Source organism: Hemiscyllium ocellatum, chromosome 12, assembly GCF_020745735.1.
Source record: "Hemiscyllium ocellatum isolate sHemOce1 chromosome 12, sHemOce1.pat.X.cur, whole genome shotgun sequence".
In the NCBI taxonomy this organism is placed as follows: domain Eukaryota; kingdom Metazoa; phylum Chordata; class Chondrichthyes; order Orectolobiformes; family Hemiscylliidae; genus Hemiscyllium; species Hemiscyllium ocellatum.
The window spans coordinates 33,162,161-33,180,364 of NC_083412.1; the positions used below are offsets into that span (position 1 = coordinate 33,162,161).

General features: G+C 40.9%; 1 protein-coding gene across 1 annotated transcript in view; it reads left to right on the plus strand.

The window, feature by feature from the left end:
* Window positions 1-18,204, plus strand: part of cnksr2a (connector enhancer of kinase suppressor of Ras 2a) — a 481,257-nt gene that overhangs the window by 371,133 nt on the left and 91,920 nt on the right. The window contains exons 14-17 of the mRNA XM_060832965.1: window positions 5,349-5,394; window positions 9,129-9,301; window positions 12,438-12,511; window positions 17,832-17,903. Coding sequence (XP_060688948.1) covers window positions 5,349-5,394; window positions 9,129-9,301; window positions 12,438-12,511; window positions 17,832-17,903 — 365 coding nt within the window. The remainder of the gene's footprint in view (window positions 1-5,348; window positions 5,395-9,128; window positions 9,302-12,437; window positions 12,512-17,831; window positions 17,904-18,204) is intronic.

The window sequence follows — 18,204 nt, forward strand, 5'->3', positions numbered from 1 at the left end:
CATACACACACCACACTCTGTGTGAAAAAGTTGCTTCTTATGTCCCTTTTAAATCTTTACCTTCTCACCCTAACCCAATATCCCCTAGTTCTGGACTCCCCCACCCCGGAGAAAGGACCTTGTCCATTTACCATGTACATGCCCCTCATGATTTTATAAACCTCTATAAGGCCATCCCTCAGCCGCTGATACTTTTTGAAATAAACAAGATAATTTGGACTCAGCAAGTCAGTCATTAGCTTTGCTGGTTTCTGAATTCATTGTTTGAAATCAAGATTTAGATAATGTTCTACTGTTAGTTATCTTCTGGTTATTTCATTCACTGCAAACAACAAGATGATGAAGGGAGATCAAATTTTCAATTACATCAATGGTGCTTCAGCGGCACTCTGACTTCTGTGCACACCTTCCTGACTCTACCTTGGATCCCACAGGGTGGCCACTACTCTGCTTGCTTGAATGTATTGTCTGGGCTGAGATGTCACCCTTTTTTTCATAAAACCTTAAGTTATCTCAGGACTATGACTTGAAAGAAGTTCTGGAATTTGTATATTAATCACTCAAAACTTGCATCCCCATTCCAAGTGATTAAAGACTTAACAGCAGTCTAAGTTTGTTCAATACATTGCATCAGTTGTATGGCACTTTGATCTTTTACTATAAATTCTGTGTCCTGTGATCCTGCCCCACTAGCTGCCTGATGAAGATGCAGCATAACTGTTGGATTATAGACTAGCGTTATGTGATTTTTAACCCTGTCCACCCCAATCCAACACCAACATCTCCTCATCATGGATATTTTTCTGTCCTCTATGCGTTTATTAATTTTCACATGTTCCTGCAAATGCCTTTTCAACTGAGTCCTTTTAAAATCTATGTTGCAAGCAATGTATTAGTTTTTCTGTCTTTGTTGACAACCAATAGAATTGGAGGGGAAGGAATCATTCTGTTAACTTTTTCACATTGTTTTTATTTGTTTTTGACTCAATTCAACTTTGACATGGTTTCCACTTCCCACCAATCTTCTCCTGAATAATTTTGTCGTAATATTCAAGACTATAGGCTGAGTGCAGGGAAGTGGGTCCAGTATAGATAATGGTATATTTTTGTTGGTACAGACTCAATAAGCCAAATGTACTGTATGATTCTATCAATCTGTAATGGACCATGATACAAACTCAAGGCCCAAGTACAGACCAAAATGTACCAGTAACGAACCGGTAATTTATGTATGAACAATCTTGTTTGGTCAACTGCTATTAAAATCAATAGTGCAACAGTTATGCCAATGCAGTTGAAGTCCAATGTCACAATTTAGGATGTTGTGACTATATTTTTCCACAAAAAGTCTTTGGTGCAATTTTAACGTATGGTTTAGCCAGAAACCCACCTGCAGCCAGAAATGACATGTTGTCTTAGCAATTGGCAGATAAGAGATCATTTAAATATGGAGCATGGCAGTTCTTTTACACAGATGTAAAAGAATGATCAATTTTCAGGTGCTGTCTGGTCACTTATAAAAATACCTGGAACCTTGATGTTGTCAATCTCTTTTGCTCTCTGTGAATTAGGAGCTTTCAAAAGACCAGGACACAGGCCCAAAGGTTACTCAGGCAGCAGTGGGCTGCCTGAAGATCCAGTTGGAAGGGTATTTTGTGCTCCATTCAGGGAGTGCAGGATTGTTCATTCATCAGTCAGCCAGGCATAAATGAATTCTCTAAAAGTGCTGTGGGTGAAGTGGAAAACGCCTTAATACCATTCCTGGTGATTAGATCAGTTAATTTTGTCTTTGATAGGATAAAGTAGCTAACAGATTGAATCAAGCAATGCATCACCTTGTATTAATTCAGTTCACCTTTGGAAAGATTGAAGAATTACATGTGCTTAAGACAGGCGCATCCAGTCGAGATCACAAAGGGATTTCTTCAATACATAGAAACATCGAAGATAGGAGCAGGAGTCGACCATTTGACCCCCAAGTCTAATCTGCCATTGAATATCCACCCTCCCCTCCATACCTTTTAAATCCTTTTAGCTGCAAGAGCGAAATCTACCTCCTCCTTGAAAACACACAATGGTTTGGCCTCAACCAGTTTCTATGGTAATGAATTCCACAGGCACTCCACTCTCTGGCTGAAGACATTTTTCCTCACCTCAGTCCTAAAACAATGACTCTGGGTTCTAGACTCCCCCACCATCAGGAACATTCTTTCTGCATCTAACCTGTCTAGTCATGTTCAAATTTTATTGGCTTCTGTGAAATCCCTCTTCATTCTTCTAAATTCCAGCGATACAATCATAACGATGCAATCTGTCTGCATACGTCAGTCTTGCCATTCCAGGAATTGATTTGGTAAACTTTTGCTGCACTCTCTCTATGATGAAAAATCCTTCCTCGGGATCCTTCCTCAAGAGACTACACACAGTATTCCATGTGTGGTCTCACCAATGTCCTGTATAATTGCAGCAAGACAATTGTCCCTGTATTGGAATCCTCTTGCTATGAAGGCCAACATACAATTCACATTCTTTACTGCCTGCTGCATCTGCATGCTTACTTTCAGTGACTTGTGCATGAGGATATCCAGGTCTCATTAAACATCTCCCTCTCTCAGTTTATAGTCATTTAAATAATAATCTGCCTTCCTATTTTTTGCTAGCAAAGTGGATAACCTCACATGTATCCATATTATACTGCATCTGCCGTGCAGTTGCCCACTCACTCAGCCTATTCGGATCACACTGTAACATTTCTCTATCCCCCTCACAGCTTACCCTTCCACCCAGCTTTGTGTCATCTGAAAATTTTGAGATACTCCATTTTGTTCCCTCATCTAAGTCATTAACATAGATGTGAATAGCTATGGTTCCAGTACCAATCCCTGTGCTACCTCACTGGTCACTGTCTGCCATTCAGAAGAATGATTGTTCCTACTGTTGTTTCCTGTCTACTAACGAATTTTCTAACTATCTCAATTCATTACTCCAAAAATCATTAATTTTAACTATACACATTAATGTATTCTGGGGGACTTTGTCAAAAGCCTTCAGAACATCCAAAAAAACAACATCCACTGGCTCCCCCAATCAACTCACTGGTTACATCCTTGAGGAATTCTCATACACTTGTCACACATGATATGCCTTTTGTAAACCCATGCCGTCTGTGTTTGATTTGCCCACTGTTTTCTAAGTAGTCTGCATTAAAATCATTGATAATAGGCTCTAGCGTCTTCCTCACTACCATTGTCAGACTCACTAGCGTATAATCCCCTGTTTTCTCTCTTCCTCCCTTTCTACATCGTGAGGTTCCATTAGCTACCCGGTAATCTGCAGGAACTGTTTCAGAATCTAAAGGATCTTGAAAGAGGAACACCAATACAAACACAATTTCTAGGGTTACTTTCTTAAATACTCTGGAATATAGACTATCAGAGCATAGGGAAATTTCTGCCTTCAATCCCATCAATTTCTCCAACACTTTATCTCTGTTAACATAGGTTTGCTTCAGTTGTTTCTTCTCACTAAAGCCTATGTTCCTTCTCATTTCTGGTATGCCATTTGTATCCTTTTTGAAGACAGGAGTGAAGTTTGAATTTAGTTTGTCAGCCATTTCTTTATTACCCATTATAAATTCACCCAATTCTGCCTGGTAGAGAGGGACCTACATGAGTTTTCACCAGTCTTTTTCTACTTGCATATCTGCACAAACCTATGCAGTCAGTTCTTATGTTCCCCACAAGTTTACTCTCATTTCTATTTTCTCCTTCTTAATCAATCCCTTCTAAACTGTTCATAATCCTCAAGTCTGTTGTTTTTTTCTTCTTGCCAGTTTTTTGCCCCCATTTTGTATCTAATACTATCTCTAACTTCCCATGTAAGCTGTGGTTTGGGCGCAGTTCTCTTTGCACATTTGTGCCAGGCAGGGATAAACCAGTTTTGTAGTTCACCCATTCGCTCTTTGAATGTTTGCCATTGCCTATCCACTGTCAATCCTTTCAGTAACATTTCCCAATCCATCATAGCCAACTCATACCTCATGCCATTGTAGTTTCCCTTCTTAAGATTCCAGAGCTTAGTCTCCTAGTCAACTACCTCACTCTCCACCTTGATGAAGAATTGTGTCAAGTTATGATCTCTCATCCCCCAAGGAATCTCCCACAGCTGCGTTACCAATTATTCCTTTCTCATTGCATTATACCCAGCCTAAGATCGCCTGTTCTCTCATTGAATCCTCAAATGAATTGGTTCAGAGCACCATCCTGTATGCACTATCGGGATCCCTCCTCTGTGGTACTGTGATGAATTTGATTCACCCAATTGATACGCAGATAAAAGTTAATTCCAAATATTCCTTACTGCATGCACCTCTGATTTTCTGTTTAATTCTATTCCCAACATCCCCACTTTGGTGGTCTAATGCCACACCCACTAATGTTTTTGGCCCCTTGGTATTTCTCAGTTCTACCCACACAGATTCTACATCGTCTGAGCGAACATTGTTTCTCCATATTGTATTCACATCCCTTTAACCAGTAATGCAACTCCACCGCCTTGTCTTTTTCTGTCCGTCTGATCTGCCATCATGACAGTTAGTTTCAAATTCTGGAAGGCGAAAATCAACAGCTGATGTGAACTAGCAGTTCAAAGGTCATCAAGAGCATCCCCACATGAGCTGAGGAGGGCACAAGTCTGAATTTCTCATGGGCCATAGCAGCCCTGAGTTTATTGCTGCGCCTCTGATCAACAGTAACTGCAAGCTTTCCAAAGAAAACTCGCAGTATCCCTCATCTTGGAATCGCGTTCAACAATTCTTATTACTTGTGACTGGATTTAAGTATGCAGCATACAAAAGCAGGGTTTTGTGTTCTTCATGCCTACAGCTATCAGAATACATGGCCAATTGTGTGTAGAATATCCGTGGTGTTTATTAAACTGACCTCACATAAGGAGCCTGATGTAGCTTTGTGGTTAGGCCGTGTGGCTTTTTTTTTCCACCATTGCAGACGCATTCTGTAGAAGTACAACTCAAAATGTGTTTTTTTCATTTCCTGGTTGGTTTCGAGAAGTAATTCTATGAGCGAAGCATAGCCTGTTAAATGTAGAATACCATTGTTCCTTAAATTAGAACAATCTTGGTTTATATTTCTAGAATATTCCTGAATGGTGGTGGTCTGCATCGATTAGCAAACTGTGTGCCTACTTCTATTCTACAACACAAGAAACGCATATCTGTGGTGAGGTAAAACTCCAATACAGGCAACAGCTTTGTGAAATCTGGTGGAACATGAACTGTAAGATCCTCAATTTATATTTTCATACATGGTCTTCTTTTACTTTGATTCCAGACGTTCCAGCAGAGCTTGGGGCAGAAATCCAAAAAAAGAAACAAAGGTACATCAGATTGATTTTATGAATTACCTTCTGCCTGTTGCCTTCCATTTGAAGTGAGATTTCAGTTAAATGTTCTACGAAATGGTTTAGGCAGTGTTGAAATCTATTTGATTCAGATTATATGTTTATATAAATTGTAATTTTAATCCTATTGTACCAAACTTTGAAGTTTGACAAAATGTAACTTCACAATCTGTGGTAAGCCTCTTGAAATCTGTCTTGGCCATATTGAAGGTTTCCATTGTGAGACAGCCGAGAAATAGTGGTTATTTCAATGGTTTCTGTTTATTTTATACGTCTGTTATCAAAATTACAATGCAATAGATAGAAGTGCTGAGAGTATTGCAAAAGGAAACTCTGTTAATATTATATTTATTTAATGGTCGAACATGAATGAATGCATGTGCTGGTGAAAAGGGTTTGCATCTACAGTATGAAATAAAAATTGCTGGTACTTTCATGTGCTGCAGGAGTTGCTTGTTAAAATTTTCAAATTATGTGCAGACAGATATGGGCCGGGATTTTTAAATGGGTCTGGAAGAGTCCGGAGGGCAGATCGGGGTCAGACTGGCCGCCCACAAGGTAGGGGCTGATAGATGATTAAGGTTGATTGTTGGTAATTATGAGGCCTGTGAAGCACCACCACCCCCCCCCCCCCCCACCCCCCAACACCCCACTTTCCTTGCTAACTGGAATCTCTAGTTGGCAACAAGCGCAGTCCAGGCAGACATGGTGGGCTCAGGGCAGGGAGGCCCAATGAATTCTCAGAGTGGCCACCCAGCCTGTTCTCAAAATGGTATGACTGAAGCTCCCAGCCTTACCCATTGAAGGGATTGGCCCCTCCAGGATCAGGACCAAGCAGCCATGGCCTTGTCCCTGTGTCCCCCTCGCTCCCAGTTCTCATCTGATTTCTGATTTCTGAGGGCTGGAGGGTGTTCCATTAACACTCCAGCAATTGGGAGCCTGCTCCCTGCCATTAATTGGCCTGGTGTTTTAAACAAAACCTGCCGAGCACATTTGGAATACGCCAAGCGAGATCAGGAGCCAGAGCAGAGGTCATGGTCATGCTCCTGCCCCAGATTTGAGAACTCCCAGCCATCAAGCTGAATTGTACCCTGGGGAATTGGGGCAGATTGGAGTGGAGGAGCGTGGGTATTCCCCATTTGGCTGGCCTACCCCACAGCCAATGCTGTTGACTGAGGAAAGACCCACTGCCCTCTCGAGGAGGCTGCCAAGTGTCGCCAGTGAGTCAAGTGGCCAGCAGCCACCTGGTCCCAGCAGCGGCACTGGGAGCCAGAGGTTACTACCAGTTCTGCAGCCAGCATCAAGAGCAAAGCAAGCTGAGATGGAGCCAATAGATTTCAAAGTAAGGTGTCCATCAGAGCAGGCTGGCAAGCCAGGGCAAAAGGTTAGCGAGGCACAGGATGGATGGGGAATGGGCAAATACAGTTTGCCCAAGGGATTGGCAAAAGGAGCCCATGAAGAAGGTTCAGCCATCAGTCTGCCAACTTTTACTGGGTGGCATGGTATCTCAGCATGAATCATTCCTGCCACAAGTAAAATCCTTACAGCAAAGGGGAAGAGAAATTTAAGCAATCATTAATTAGGTGGGCGACCATCCAACACCACCCTTGCCCCTGCTAAAATTGCATCGACAGCAGGTGGCAGTGCACCAAGAATATTACTTCTGACATGGTGCCCAATTTTATTACACCACTCCCATCCCCACCAGCCCGACTACAATCCCACCCCAGCTTTATGCAGCTGTAGGGAGATGCTCTTGCCTCAGTCCATTCTGAGAGAATCACTTATACTGACGTCTCTTTCCATTTCCATTATGGGAGCTCTGATGTTTCCCAAGGATCTATCATCAGCCCCCTTCCAGTTGACCTCAGCTTCGACATGTATGGTGACACACAGCTCCACAGCACCACCACCACCACCTTTCCTGAGCTCACTACTCTCTATCAGTGGTCACTCTGCTTGCCTGGTATTGAATACTGGATGAGTAGATGTTGCCTCCAGTTAAATATTGGGAAAACAAAGCCATTGTCTTTGTCCCCAGACACAAACTCTGTTCCCTGACAACCATTTCCATCCCTGTCCCTGACAATCCATTAAATCTAAGCCAGCCTTGGTGTGTGTGTGTTTCACTCTCAACTGAGTTTCTGACCATGTATACACTCCATCACCAAAGCTAACTCCAAAGCCTGGACTGGCTTAGCTGATGTGATGCTGAAATGTTCCTTCATGCTGTTGTTACCTGTAGACCTGAATCTTCCTATGGTCTACATTGGCATCCTGGCGCACCTGCCATTGTCCAACATTTTAAGACCAGGCAGGTGGATTGACGCCCTCAAATGCTAATTACCTACACAGTTAAGGATCACAATAGACCTAAGGGTGGTCAGGAAGAGGGTGAGCTAAGTGCCTGAAATAATTAATGTCCCCTCTCCACCAGAAACACAACCACTGAAGAGCTATAAAGTTGAGCCTGAAATTGCCATTCCTTTCTTGTCATTGGATCAAAATCCTGGAGCTCACTTCCTAACAGTATTGTGGGTGTCACTATGCCTCAAGGGCTGCAAACAAGCAACGTCCCAACACCTTCTCAGGGTCATTTAGGGTCAAGCAAGAAAGTCTGGCCAAGCCTGCGATGCTCACATCCCATGCAATACTTCAGCCTTTAAAAAAATTGCAACGATGTATTATTTTACAGTTGAAATTAATTCTGCTGGTTGTCAGTGAATAAGATACTTACCTTATAATATCCTGAAAGTGAGTTTGCATATGCATTGGTGTGTGAAGTAATAGCCCATTGTGAGTTTTGTGCTTCATTCTAAATATCCAAACACTAATGTCAGTTTACTTATTTTATGAAAACCATCATTGCTGGTTAGGCAGACGTGTACTTTCACAGAAAGGATATACAACTTTTTTGCCTTCCCCAGCCCCCTCCCCAATGGGAAGGAACCTTGAATACCAGCATCACATTCAAAGAAACGAAGGAGTGAACTTGCATTTTTATGGACTCAGGAAAGCCCAAAGCGTTCCACAGTCACTGAAGTGCCTCTGACTTCAAGTCATACTTGTAATGTAGGATACCCAAGAGTTAAGTTGCATGTAGCATGGCTTCACAACCAGTTCCTCTTAAACTTGTAACAATCTGAAGGTTTCCACACCAGTCCTATGCAAGTTCACTCTTTCAAGTTTTAACAGAACAAAAAATGTAAAAACCCAACACTTAGATAAATTGCCCTTTGCACAATTGAAAAGAAATTGCAAACAATGTAACCCTATTTTTGCTCATGTTTAAGATAAATGTTGGCCACAGCACCATGAGAACTTCCCTCAACTTCTTGAAAAATTGCCAGGAGATAATTTGTCTCTGCCTGAGAAGGAAATTAAGTCTTGGTTTCATCTCTTATCTGAAAGGTGGCACCACAACAAGTTCAGCAGTCCTTCAGTACTGGCTGGGTTCAGCCTAGCTTGTATCTCTGATCTCTGGACTCCCAGGCAACTGACTCAGTGGGGAATGCTATCATCGAGCAGACCCTTACAGAGGGGAAGTATTACACTTGTGGTGCAGTGATAAGTTATGTTAATATTAATCATCAAAGACCACTAAAAAAGAGAACAAAAAAAGACACACTGGAGATAACATTAATTTTAGTAGACTTGCAAATAGCTAGGAATTTGAGTGCTTTACCTTCTCTTATCTGTGCTGATTTCAGGTGCTGTGACAGCAATGAGCAGGAGAAGAATTTCTTGTAAGGACCTTGGTCGTGGAGACTGTGAAGGCTGGTTATGGAAGAAAAAGGATGCCAAGAGCTACTTTTCACAAAAATGGAAGAAGTATTGGGTTGTACTGAAAGATGTTTCTCTGTACTGGTACATGAATGAAGAAGTAAGATCTAATTTGAATCTGCTTTCTATGAATATATGTGTGTCATATTTATGAGATTGCGCCTCTTTAAACAGGAGTAAATGAGGTTTGTTTTAATGGGAAAAAGCTTGTTTTTATACGTCATGACCTCAGCCCCAAAATATTTTACAAATAAAATACATTGAGAATTGAACAAAACACTAAAATTCTGTGTGATGTAAACTGTTAAAGAAGCTAGTTATTTATGGGTGGATTTTGCATCAAGAGAGAATATTAGTCCACAAGTACAGCTACATTACCACAACTGCAGACAATTTTTTAAAAGAGAGATGAAGTTAATGTTTAATTGATTTGAGGTCTTTTGCTGATTTTCTTCAAATGCTCTTTTTTCTAAATTGCCGGGCAATAAAATAGTTTACTGAACTGAATGTCACAGCTTGGCATGAGTTTCCCACATGGATAAGATCGTGACTGAATCAGCAGGAGAGGTGGTGTGTAGGAGTACAAAGCCTTTGCTAAAAGGAGGAGTGAAAGAAAGTGAAAGCAGGGCTTGAACCTTTCCAATGCATTCGTAACCTGATGTATTGCCAAATCATAGAATAACTTTGACAAGTACTTTGAGCTGATCACTCTATCACAGTCAGATACATGCATCTTACAGAGAACGAATATAGAGAAGGAAATACATGAGCGAGAAGAAACCAGGGGAAAGGAAGACAAGCAGTGAATTGCATTCTTTAAAAGTAATCAGTTGGGAGGAATCATATGAATTATACTTATTTTGTAATGAAACTTGTGCTTGCAAAACAAACTTGCATTTGCTTGCTTTTGGTAATTCTGAGTACATGTAATATTCTCTAAAACAAATTTTATAAATCTAAAAGTAATGATGGACTGATATTTTATCATTTCCAGTGCACTTCCCATACAACCAACCTTGCCAATGTCACTGTGATTGGTTGGATAGGTTGCTACAGCTAAACCATATAACAAATGGTAGTGAGAGCTTTTGTGTGTTTTAAGTAATCTACCACATAATAAAATTTTTAATAATCTTCACAAATTTAAATTTAAATTGTTGCACTTTGAATCCTTAAAAGTGCATAAATACCAATACAACCTAATGAATAATATGAAAGCTAAGATCCTCAAGATGGGAAGTGGGAGTTAATCATTTCCTGAGGTCACAGACACATCTCCAACCCAGCAGTATCCCCCCGCAATGTTGGAGCAGGATGGCCTAGAGTCACTATTTCCTGAGGCCCAAGGTGGGAATAGATTTGGGAGATTGTGAGTCAGACAGTTTAGACTCAGACACTGGCGCACATCTGTACATGAGTGTTAAGCATCCTATCCCTCACCCTAATCCACCCCACCCTATGGCCCCTCCTTAAATTTTACGCCCCCTCATAAACTCGGAGACCACTATTGCGTCTTGAGATCCACATGCCCACTGCATACTCCCTCTCCATATAGCTATGCATCCTCTGTGCTCTCTGCTGTCTCTATAACTCTGCCACACTCACTGCATGAACTGTGAGCAGAACTAATAGGGGCAACACTCTTATGTTTTTTTTAACCTCATTTCTCTCATTATGGCAAAACATGAATACATTTGATATGCTTGTCATCTGTGACAGATTTAGCTGGGATTAAATGTTGCAAAATCTGGAACTTAATTAGAAAAACTCTAAATGCTAGCAATTGGAGACAGAATGTGTTGGATGTATGCAGTAGGTTATTAGATGTTGATGTTAAGATTGACAATTTTTTTTACCATTTGACTAAAAAGAAGTAAGTTTTACTCAGGATCAGTTCTTCTGCTAAAATTAGCAAACTGAGGAAATAATTTCCCAGGAGCATTTATATAAATAATTGAATGATGGGACCGAAGGCATGGTTTCTAAAATTACTGAAGACACCAAGATGGGTAGGAATGTTAATTGTGAAAAAGGCATAAGGAGACCACAAAAGATAGGTTAAGTGAGGGGGTGCAAAGATCAGGCAAATGGAGTACTCTGTGAAAGCTTGTGGAATCGTCTGTCTGAGCAGAAAGAACAGAAAGAGGCACATTATCTAATAATGAGTAATTGCTAAGCTCTATGATGCAAAGAGATCTTGGTATTCTAGTGCATGAATTGCAAAGAGTTAGTCTGCAGATATAGCAAATAATTAAGAAGCGAATAGAATTGTGTTATTTATTGCAAGGTGACTTGAACGCATAAGAATACATCATGTATAAGGGAGGATCATATTTCAGTTATACAAAGCATTGGTGAAACCACATCTGAAGTACTGTTTACAATATTGTCTTGTTTAAGGAAGGATATAAATGCATTGGAGGCAGTTCAGAGAATGTTTTTTGAATGAATACCTGGAATTGGAGTGTGGGAGGATAGTCTTGTGAGGCTAGGCTTATATCTGCTATAATTTAGACAAATGAGAGGCAGAGGTAAAAACAATGACTGCAGATGCTGGAAACCAGATTCTGGATTAGTGGTGCTGGAAGAGCACAGCAGTTAAGGCAGCATCCAAAGTGCAGCGAAATCAACGTTTCGGGCAAAAGCCCTTCATCAGGAATAATGGCTTGATTGATAGGATCATGAAAGGTCTTGACAGATTGAATACAGAAAGACTATTGCCTCTTATGGGAGAATCTAGAATTAAAGGTTACCTATTTGTGACAGCGGTGTTTTTTTTTCTCTCTGTCTCTCATAGAAGGCTATGAACTCCCTCCCTCAAAAGTTGGTTGATGCCCAGTCTTGGAATATTTTTAAGGCATTGGTTGATAGATTCTTACTGAGAAAAGAGATAAAGTGTCATCAGAAGCAAGCAGAACTGTGGAGTAATCAGAGTAGCCATAACCTTTGAAATGGCAAGGCAGCTCAAGGGGCTGACTGGCTAAATGCATTAATGTATTAAATCTGTTGAGAGTGCTTAACTTTGAACTTCAAGTTGGTATATTTTCCCTGAAATTCATTCCACATATTCAAACATAGCGCATTGCTTTGGACTCGAGTGAAAAGCAGCATTTTGTTTTAAAAACTTTGCAAAACAAGATGTTTAATAAACTAAACATTTGAGCAATTGATTCAAAAATGAAAAGATCCACAACAAAAAATGTTTAGCAAGTCTTTTGTTTTGGTTTTCTTCTCAGGATGAGAAGGCTGAAGGATTTATCTGCCTTTCTGAGTTCAAAATTGATCGAGCAAGTGAATGTCGGAAAAAGTAGTAAGTATTATGGCAGCGATGATCGGATGATATCACTCATCCCTGACTTTATAGAAAGGAAATTAATTCAATATGATTTCCTGATCACAAGAAACTAATGTTCATTGGATGTCTGATGTTCATCTTACGTTACAATATTAATAACTGTATACAGAGGAACCTCGACTATATGAATATAAATTATCCAAATATCGGATTATCTGAAGAAGATCTCAAGGTCCCAATAGAAACATTACATTAAACAGGTGTTTCCAACTCTGATTGCATCTTTTGTTTACAATTATTAAAAATGAATTTGGCTTACTGAAATGCTGCTGAGAACAGTCCCGGACATTGATGGGAGCCCAGGCACTATCTCCAAATGACTGACCACCTACTCTCTCTCTCTCTCTCTCTCTCTCTCTTTCTTTCTCTCCCTCCTCACTTTCCCTGGAGTTCTACACAGGCGTGTACCCTAACCCCCCCCGCCTTTCTCCTGATAATTTCTCCAACATTGTTCTGTACAGGGCAAAGGTGGAACCTGTCAAAACGTTGCAGTAAAAATATGTGTGTGACTGTGTGTGTGTGACTCTGTGTGTGCGCACTATTTTGAGACTCATTCCCCCAAAAGCAGCAACAGTCTTGCTGTTGGTGTCCAGTCTGGCTGCCCCAGAGGTGGGCAGTGGTGGGGGTAGGGGTGGACAGCTGATGGGGCCCACGGGGGCTGATGAAGGTGGGAGGCACATGAGGGCAGGGTGGCTGGATCGGACAAGGGGGCAGGAGGGTGGACAGTGGGTGGGGGCATATGGGGGGCGTGGTGTTGGATGGGGTTGGGGTGGACAGCGGGTGGGGTAGGAGCAGATGAGGGGCGGGGTTGGGGGGTAGACAGGGTGGGGTCGGGGGCTCGTGCGCATTATGCTGTTGTCTAGTCTCCTGAACGGCGAGCGGACTTAGCAAGTGCTCATTGTGTCAATCTCATTGAACTGATTGTGTGTGTGTGTGTGGGGGGGAGGGGGGGGTGCGGTGGGGGGGGGGGGGGTGGAGTTGGTGGAGGCATGTGCGAGGGGAGGCTTCAGCAATGCTACACAGGTCCCTTACACACAAGTGTGTGTCTGCTCAGAAACAAACCCTGAGACAGAGAGAGAGGCAGCAAGACAGGCAGAGTGAGGAAAAAGGAAACTTCAGAAAACTCCAAGCCCCAGAGTAGAGGCATTGGATCAATTAACCAAATAATCAGTTATCCGAATGAAATAGTGCCCGCCCATCTTGTTTGGATAATCAAGGTTCCTCTGTACATGCTTCGAGTTCCACAAACGATTAATTGATTAATAATTTTGCTTCAAAAATAAATTACGACGTTCTCTTGTTAAGATTTCCCTCCAGGTTCCTGTCTCTGCTCCCTCCCTTCGTCATTGTCTACCCTCTCTCTCCATGATCCATTGTTCTGATAATGGGGTCAGAAATTTTCAGTGTATGTCATTTTTCATTTTCGTCTATGACAGAATCTTAGACATACAGCACAGAAACAGACCCTTTGGTCCAACCAGTCCATGCCGAACATAATCCCAAACTAAACTAGTCCCACCTACCTGCTCCTGGCCCATATCCCTTTAAACCTTTCCTGTTCATGAATATATCAGATTGTCTTTTCAGCATTGTAACTGTGTCCCCATCCACCACTTCTTCAGAAAATTCATTCCACACATGAGCCACCCTTTGTGTAAAAAAAACCCCATGCCTTTTTTAAATCTCTCTCCGTTCACATTAAAATTTGTCCCCTGGTTTTGAAATCCCTACGACCGACAAGCCACATGTGCAAACAAGCAAAGAAATCTAAGATTATCCTAAATGAACTTACAAGCCTAAACATAATTGAAAAATATTTCCCTTATGTAAGAATGCTGCTATGTAATTTCCATTGACAAAAGAAAAATTGCATTCAGCCTTGTTTTTCAATAAGCAAGTACAAAAATACTTTGGTTATCTCAAATACTGAACAACCAGATCCTGAAAGTGAGAGTTTGTGAATGCTAATCACAGTTTATTAGTCTTTGTTCTTAGAGCAGCTATCAAATTAGTGCTGTCCGGAGTATCTGATGTGAGGTAAATGTTTGATCCATGTTTGATAAACACAAATAAACGCTGATTTTCTCAGCAAATATGATCACACTGCAAAATTGTGGGGCTCCGCATGAACACAGTACAATTTAATAAGTCATAAATATGTAATGCTTGATTTTAAACCATCCAAAGTCCCAAATAGACATTGTGAAAATAAGTCTGACATTTGAAAGTATGTTGTCGTGTTGCAGCCTCCTTTAAAGGCAATATAAGACCAGATCCTTCAGTATTAGGAACGGTGATAAATTGTACTTAAATTGCTATTGCACATCAGGATCTCTGGGTAGTTCTGACATGTGCATATGCACTGTAACTTTCCAAGAATTTTAAACTTCCTAAAGGCAGACAAATCTTGCCTGTGCTTCTCTGCAAATATCTCACATTTGTCTCAGTGTCGGAGATTCTGATGAAATAGGTGCAGTTTACCCAAGTACTGTTTTACACACACACACAAACCCTGTCACCTCCCAACTGACTGGACAACCCCATCTGAATACTCACACTCCCCAACCTGACTCCCCATCCACCCTAATTCAATTATCCCTTCCCCCCGACTTTATTCCGTTCTCTCAACCTGACTAATCCCGTTCCGCCTGACAGAAATAATCAGACCCCTACCCAACCAATCCTCCTGTCCCCCTAACCTGGTGATCCACCCCCAACCCACGCATTACCCAATCCCATCCAACCACTGGCTAACTCACTCATTGCCCCCACACCATGCACTCACTCACTCACCTGCACATTCCCTCACTAACCCCAGTCAAATACTTGTGAGCTTTTAGAAGCTTGCCAGAGTAAAATGGTTGGTGTCATAAAGAGGGGATATATTCCCAGTCCTGTTCCTCTTCACCACCTGGATTACTGACGCATCATTGTTTTGAATGGAGTTGGAAATCCCGGCTGGATGTGACGGGCAAAATGGTGATTGTACATGCAGCATTAGCAACACGCGTCTAACTGCAGTTAATCAGAATATCCAGGGCATAGCATCTAGTTGGTAATGCACTAAATTTAGACTTTAATATCATTTGAAGTAAAAGACCAGAATAAATTGACATGGTAGTCTTTAAAATACTCAGGCTTCAACTAATGTTTGTGTTTTGTTTGATGCTGTCAGAAACCTTGATCAGGTTAGTTTGTCAGCTTTGCTCAGACTTATGTTTTGAGCTAGGAAGTCATGGACCCAACCTTCAGAACTTGTTTGTACAACCAGTTTTGTAATGAGCCAGTGGCTCCCAATGTGCAGGTTTCACTGAATCAAGTGAACTATTCAGGAAAATGTGACAGAATTACTATGTCAGGCTGGCTGCCTGAAAGACTTGATTTAAAAAGAACACGGTCCTGCTACAGAAAGCTGGCTGTACTTGTTGTGATTAGATTAGATTACTTACAGTGTGGAAACAGGCCCTTCGGCCCAACAAGTCCACACCAACCCTCCGAAGCGCAACCCACCCATACCCCTACACATATCCCTTACCTTACACTACGGGCAATTTAGCATGGCCAATTCACCTAACCTATCCCACCTATCCCAAAATAAAACCGCCCTAATGTTGGTTGACTGTTCCATAGCATCGCAAATGATTGCTGCAGTTCAAAGGTGCTGTACTTGAAATGAGACATTAAACCAAGGCTATGTCATATGTTATCATTCAGTTGCATAGCAATGATTCCACAGCAGACTTGAAGACAAGCAGGAAGTTCTCCAATATCCTGGCAAATGTTTTTCCTTAATCCAGCACCAGCAAAAACAGATTGATTGGTCACATGTTTTTGAGTTGCTGATGTGCACCCATTTTTAGTGGTGAAGGGACCAGGCATTGCACTTCAGGGAAGTTTTATGAAGCACATAGTGATAGTTTGCATGAGTATCGTGCATTGATAGTTTTCCATGATTTGATGCAGAAGCATGCCAACTATCCATGGCAGCTCTTGAAAATCCCACAGAACATGAACTAAAATGAGTTGGAGTGTATTTCCACTGTATGGAAATGAGAGGCTCAGGTGAAAAAAAATCAGTATTTTATATTTTGTTTCTATCATCTGATCTCCTTGATGTTTAATTGGTTCCTAACACACTCTAACATGTTCTTTATATGTATAATGTGATAATGGCAGTATAACAATTTTTAAAATAGTTTATGCAAGTGAGCATAGGAACAAGAGTACGCTATTTAGCCATTCTAGCCTCGTCTACCACTTAATGAGACCAAATTTAATCAGGAGTCTTTGTATTCTGCTTTTGCCAATATCCATTAAAACATTTTGTTAATAAAAATCTATTCATCTCATATTTTAAATTCACAACATTTTTTATGGCCAAAAGAGATGATCTGAAACTTAGTTACATCTTAATGTATTTGTCACAGTTTTTGGCCTTTTGCTAAATCCATCAATATTTGTACTTTCATTCACAAAGTTTGCAATGCTGCCTATCTTTGCCTCAATTACAAACTTAAAGTGACACTTTGTCTCATCACCTAAGTCATAAAACACAATAACCATCTAAGATAGAGCGCCGCCATCTGAGGTATATCAGCACTGCTGTTTAGATTACCAATTTATTATCTCTAATCTTTGTTCCCTGTTCCATAAACAATCTTTTCACGGGTCAATAATTTTCCTTGAAATCTATGAGATTCCTCTTAAACTATTTGCCAATTGTTAGGCAGCTTATCAAATCCCGACTGGAAAACCAAATAAACAACATCCATTACGTTACTTTAGTCATCACAAATTGGCTGCTGCATTTCCTATATTGTAACAGTGGCTACACTTTAAAAAGTAGTTCTTTGGCTGTAAAGCACTTTGATGGTTGTGAAAAGTGTCATATAAACACTTGTCTTCCTTCCTTTCTTTAATCAGTAAGGATACTCCTCTTCCTCCAACAGATTTCCTTTGTTCCTGTAGATCTGATAGCCTGCAGATCAGTCTTAATGTATAGGCTAGATAGAGCCAGGAGGCTTTTTGACTATGAGGGCTAGAACTGTCCCATTCCTGCCCACATTCCATTATGGTCAATGGATCACAATGGGGAATACAGAGCAATTCTACCCCCAGCCCCTTAAGCCCTTGAGGACAAAGAGAAATGTTTGAAAAATCATTGAATATCAACTTTTAATGAGACCTTTCAAACTGAGAGTATTGAAATATTTTCATGTAGAGATAAGCTCTGCGAGTTTGTGATTTTCATTGTGTGCATCTCTCTTTTTAACAGCGCATTCAAAGCATGTCATCCTAAGATTAAAAGCTTCTACTTTGCAGCAGATAATATGGATGATATGAACAGGTATGTGTGAAATACAATAAAATAATTTAAAGTAGATGCAAAGATTAATTGGGGTAATTACAAGAACTTGTGTTTACAGCTGTTACAAGTGTTTACAGATCTAACCATTATGTTCTCAGCAAATTCCCATTCGTCACTTTAATCTTCTACAATGCAGGATTTGAATCATAGAATCCCTGCAGTGTGGAAGTATGGCCATTTGACCCATCACGTCCACACCAACCCTTCAAAGAGCATCCCAGCCAGACCCACCTCTGCAGCCCTATAACCTTACATTTTCCATGTCCAAACATCCTAACAT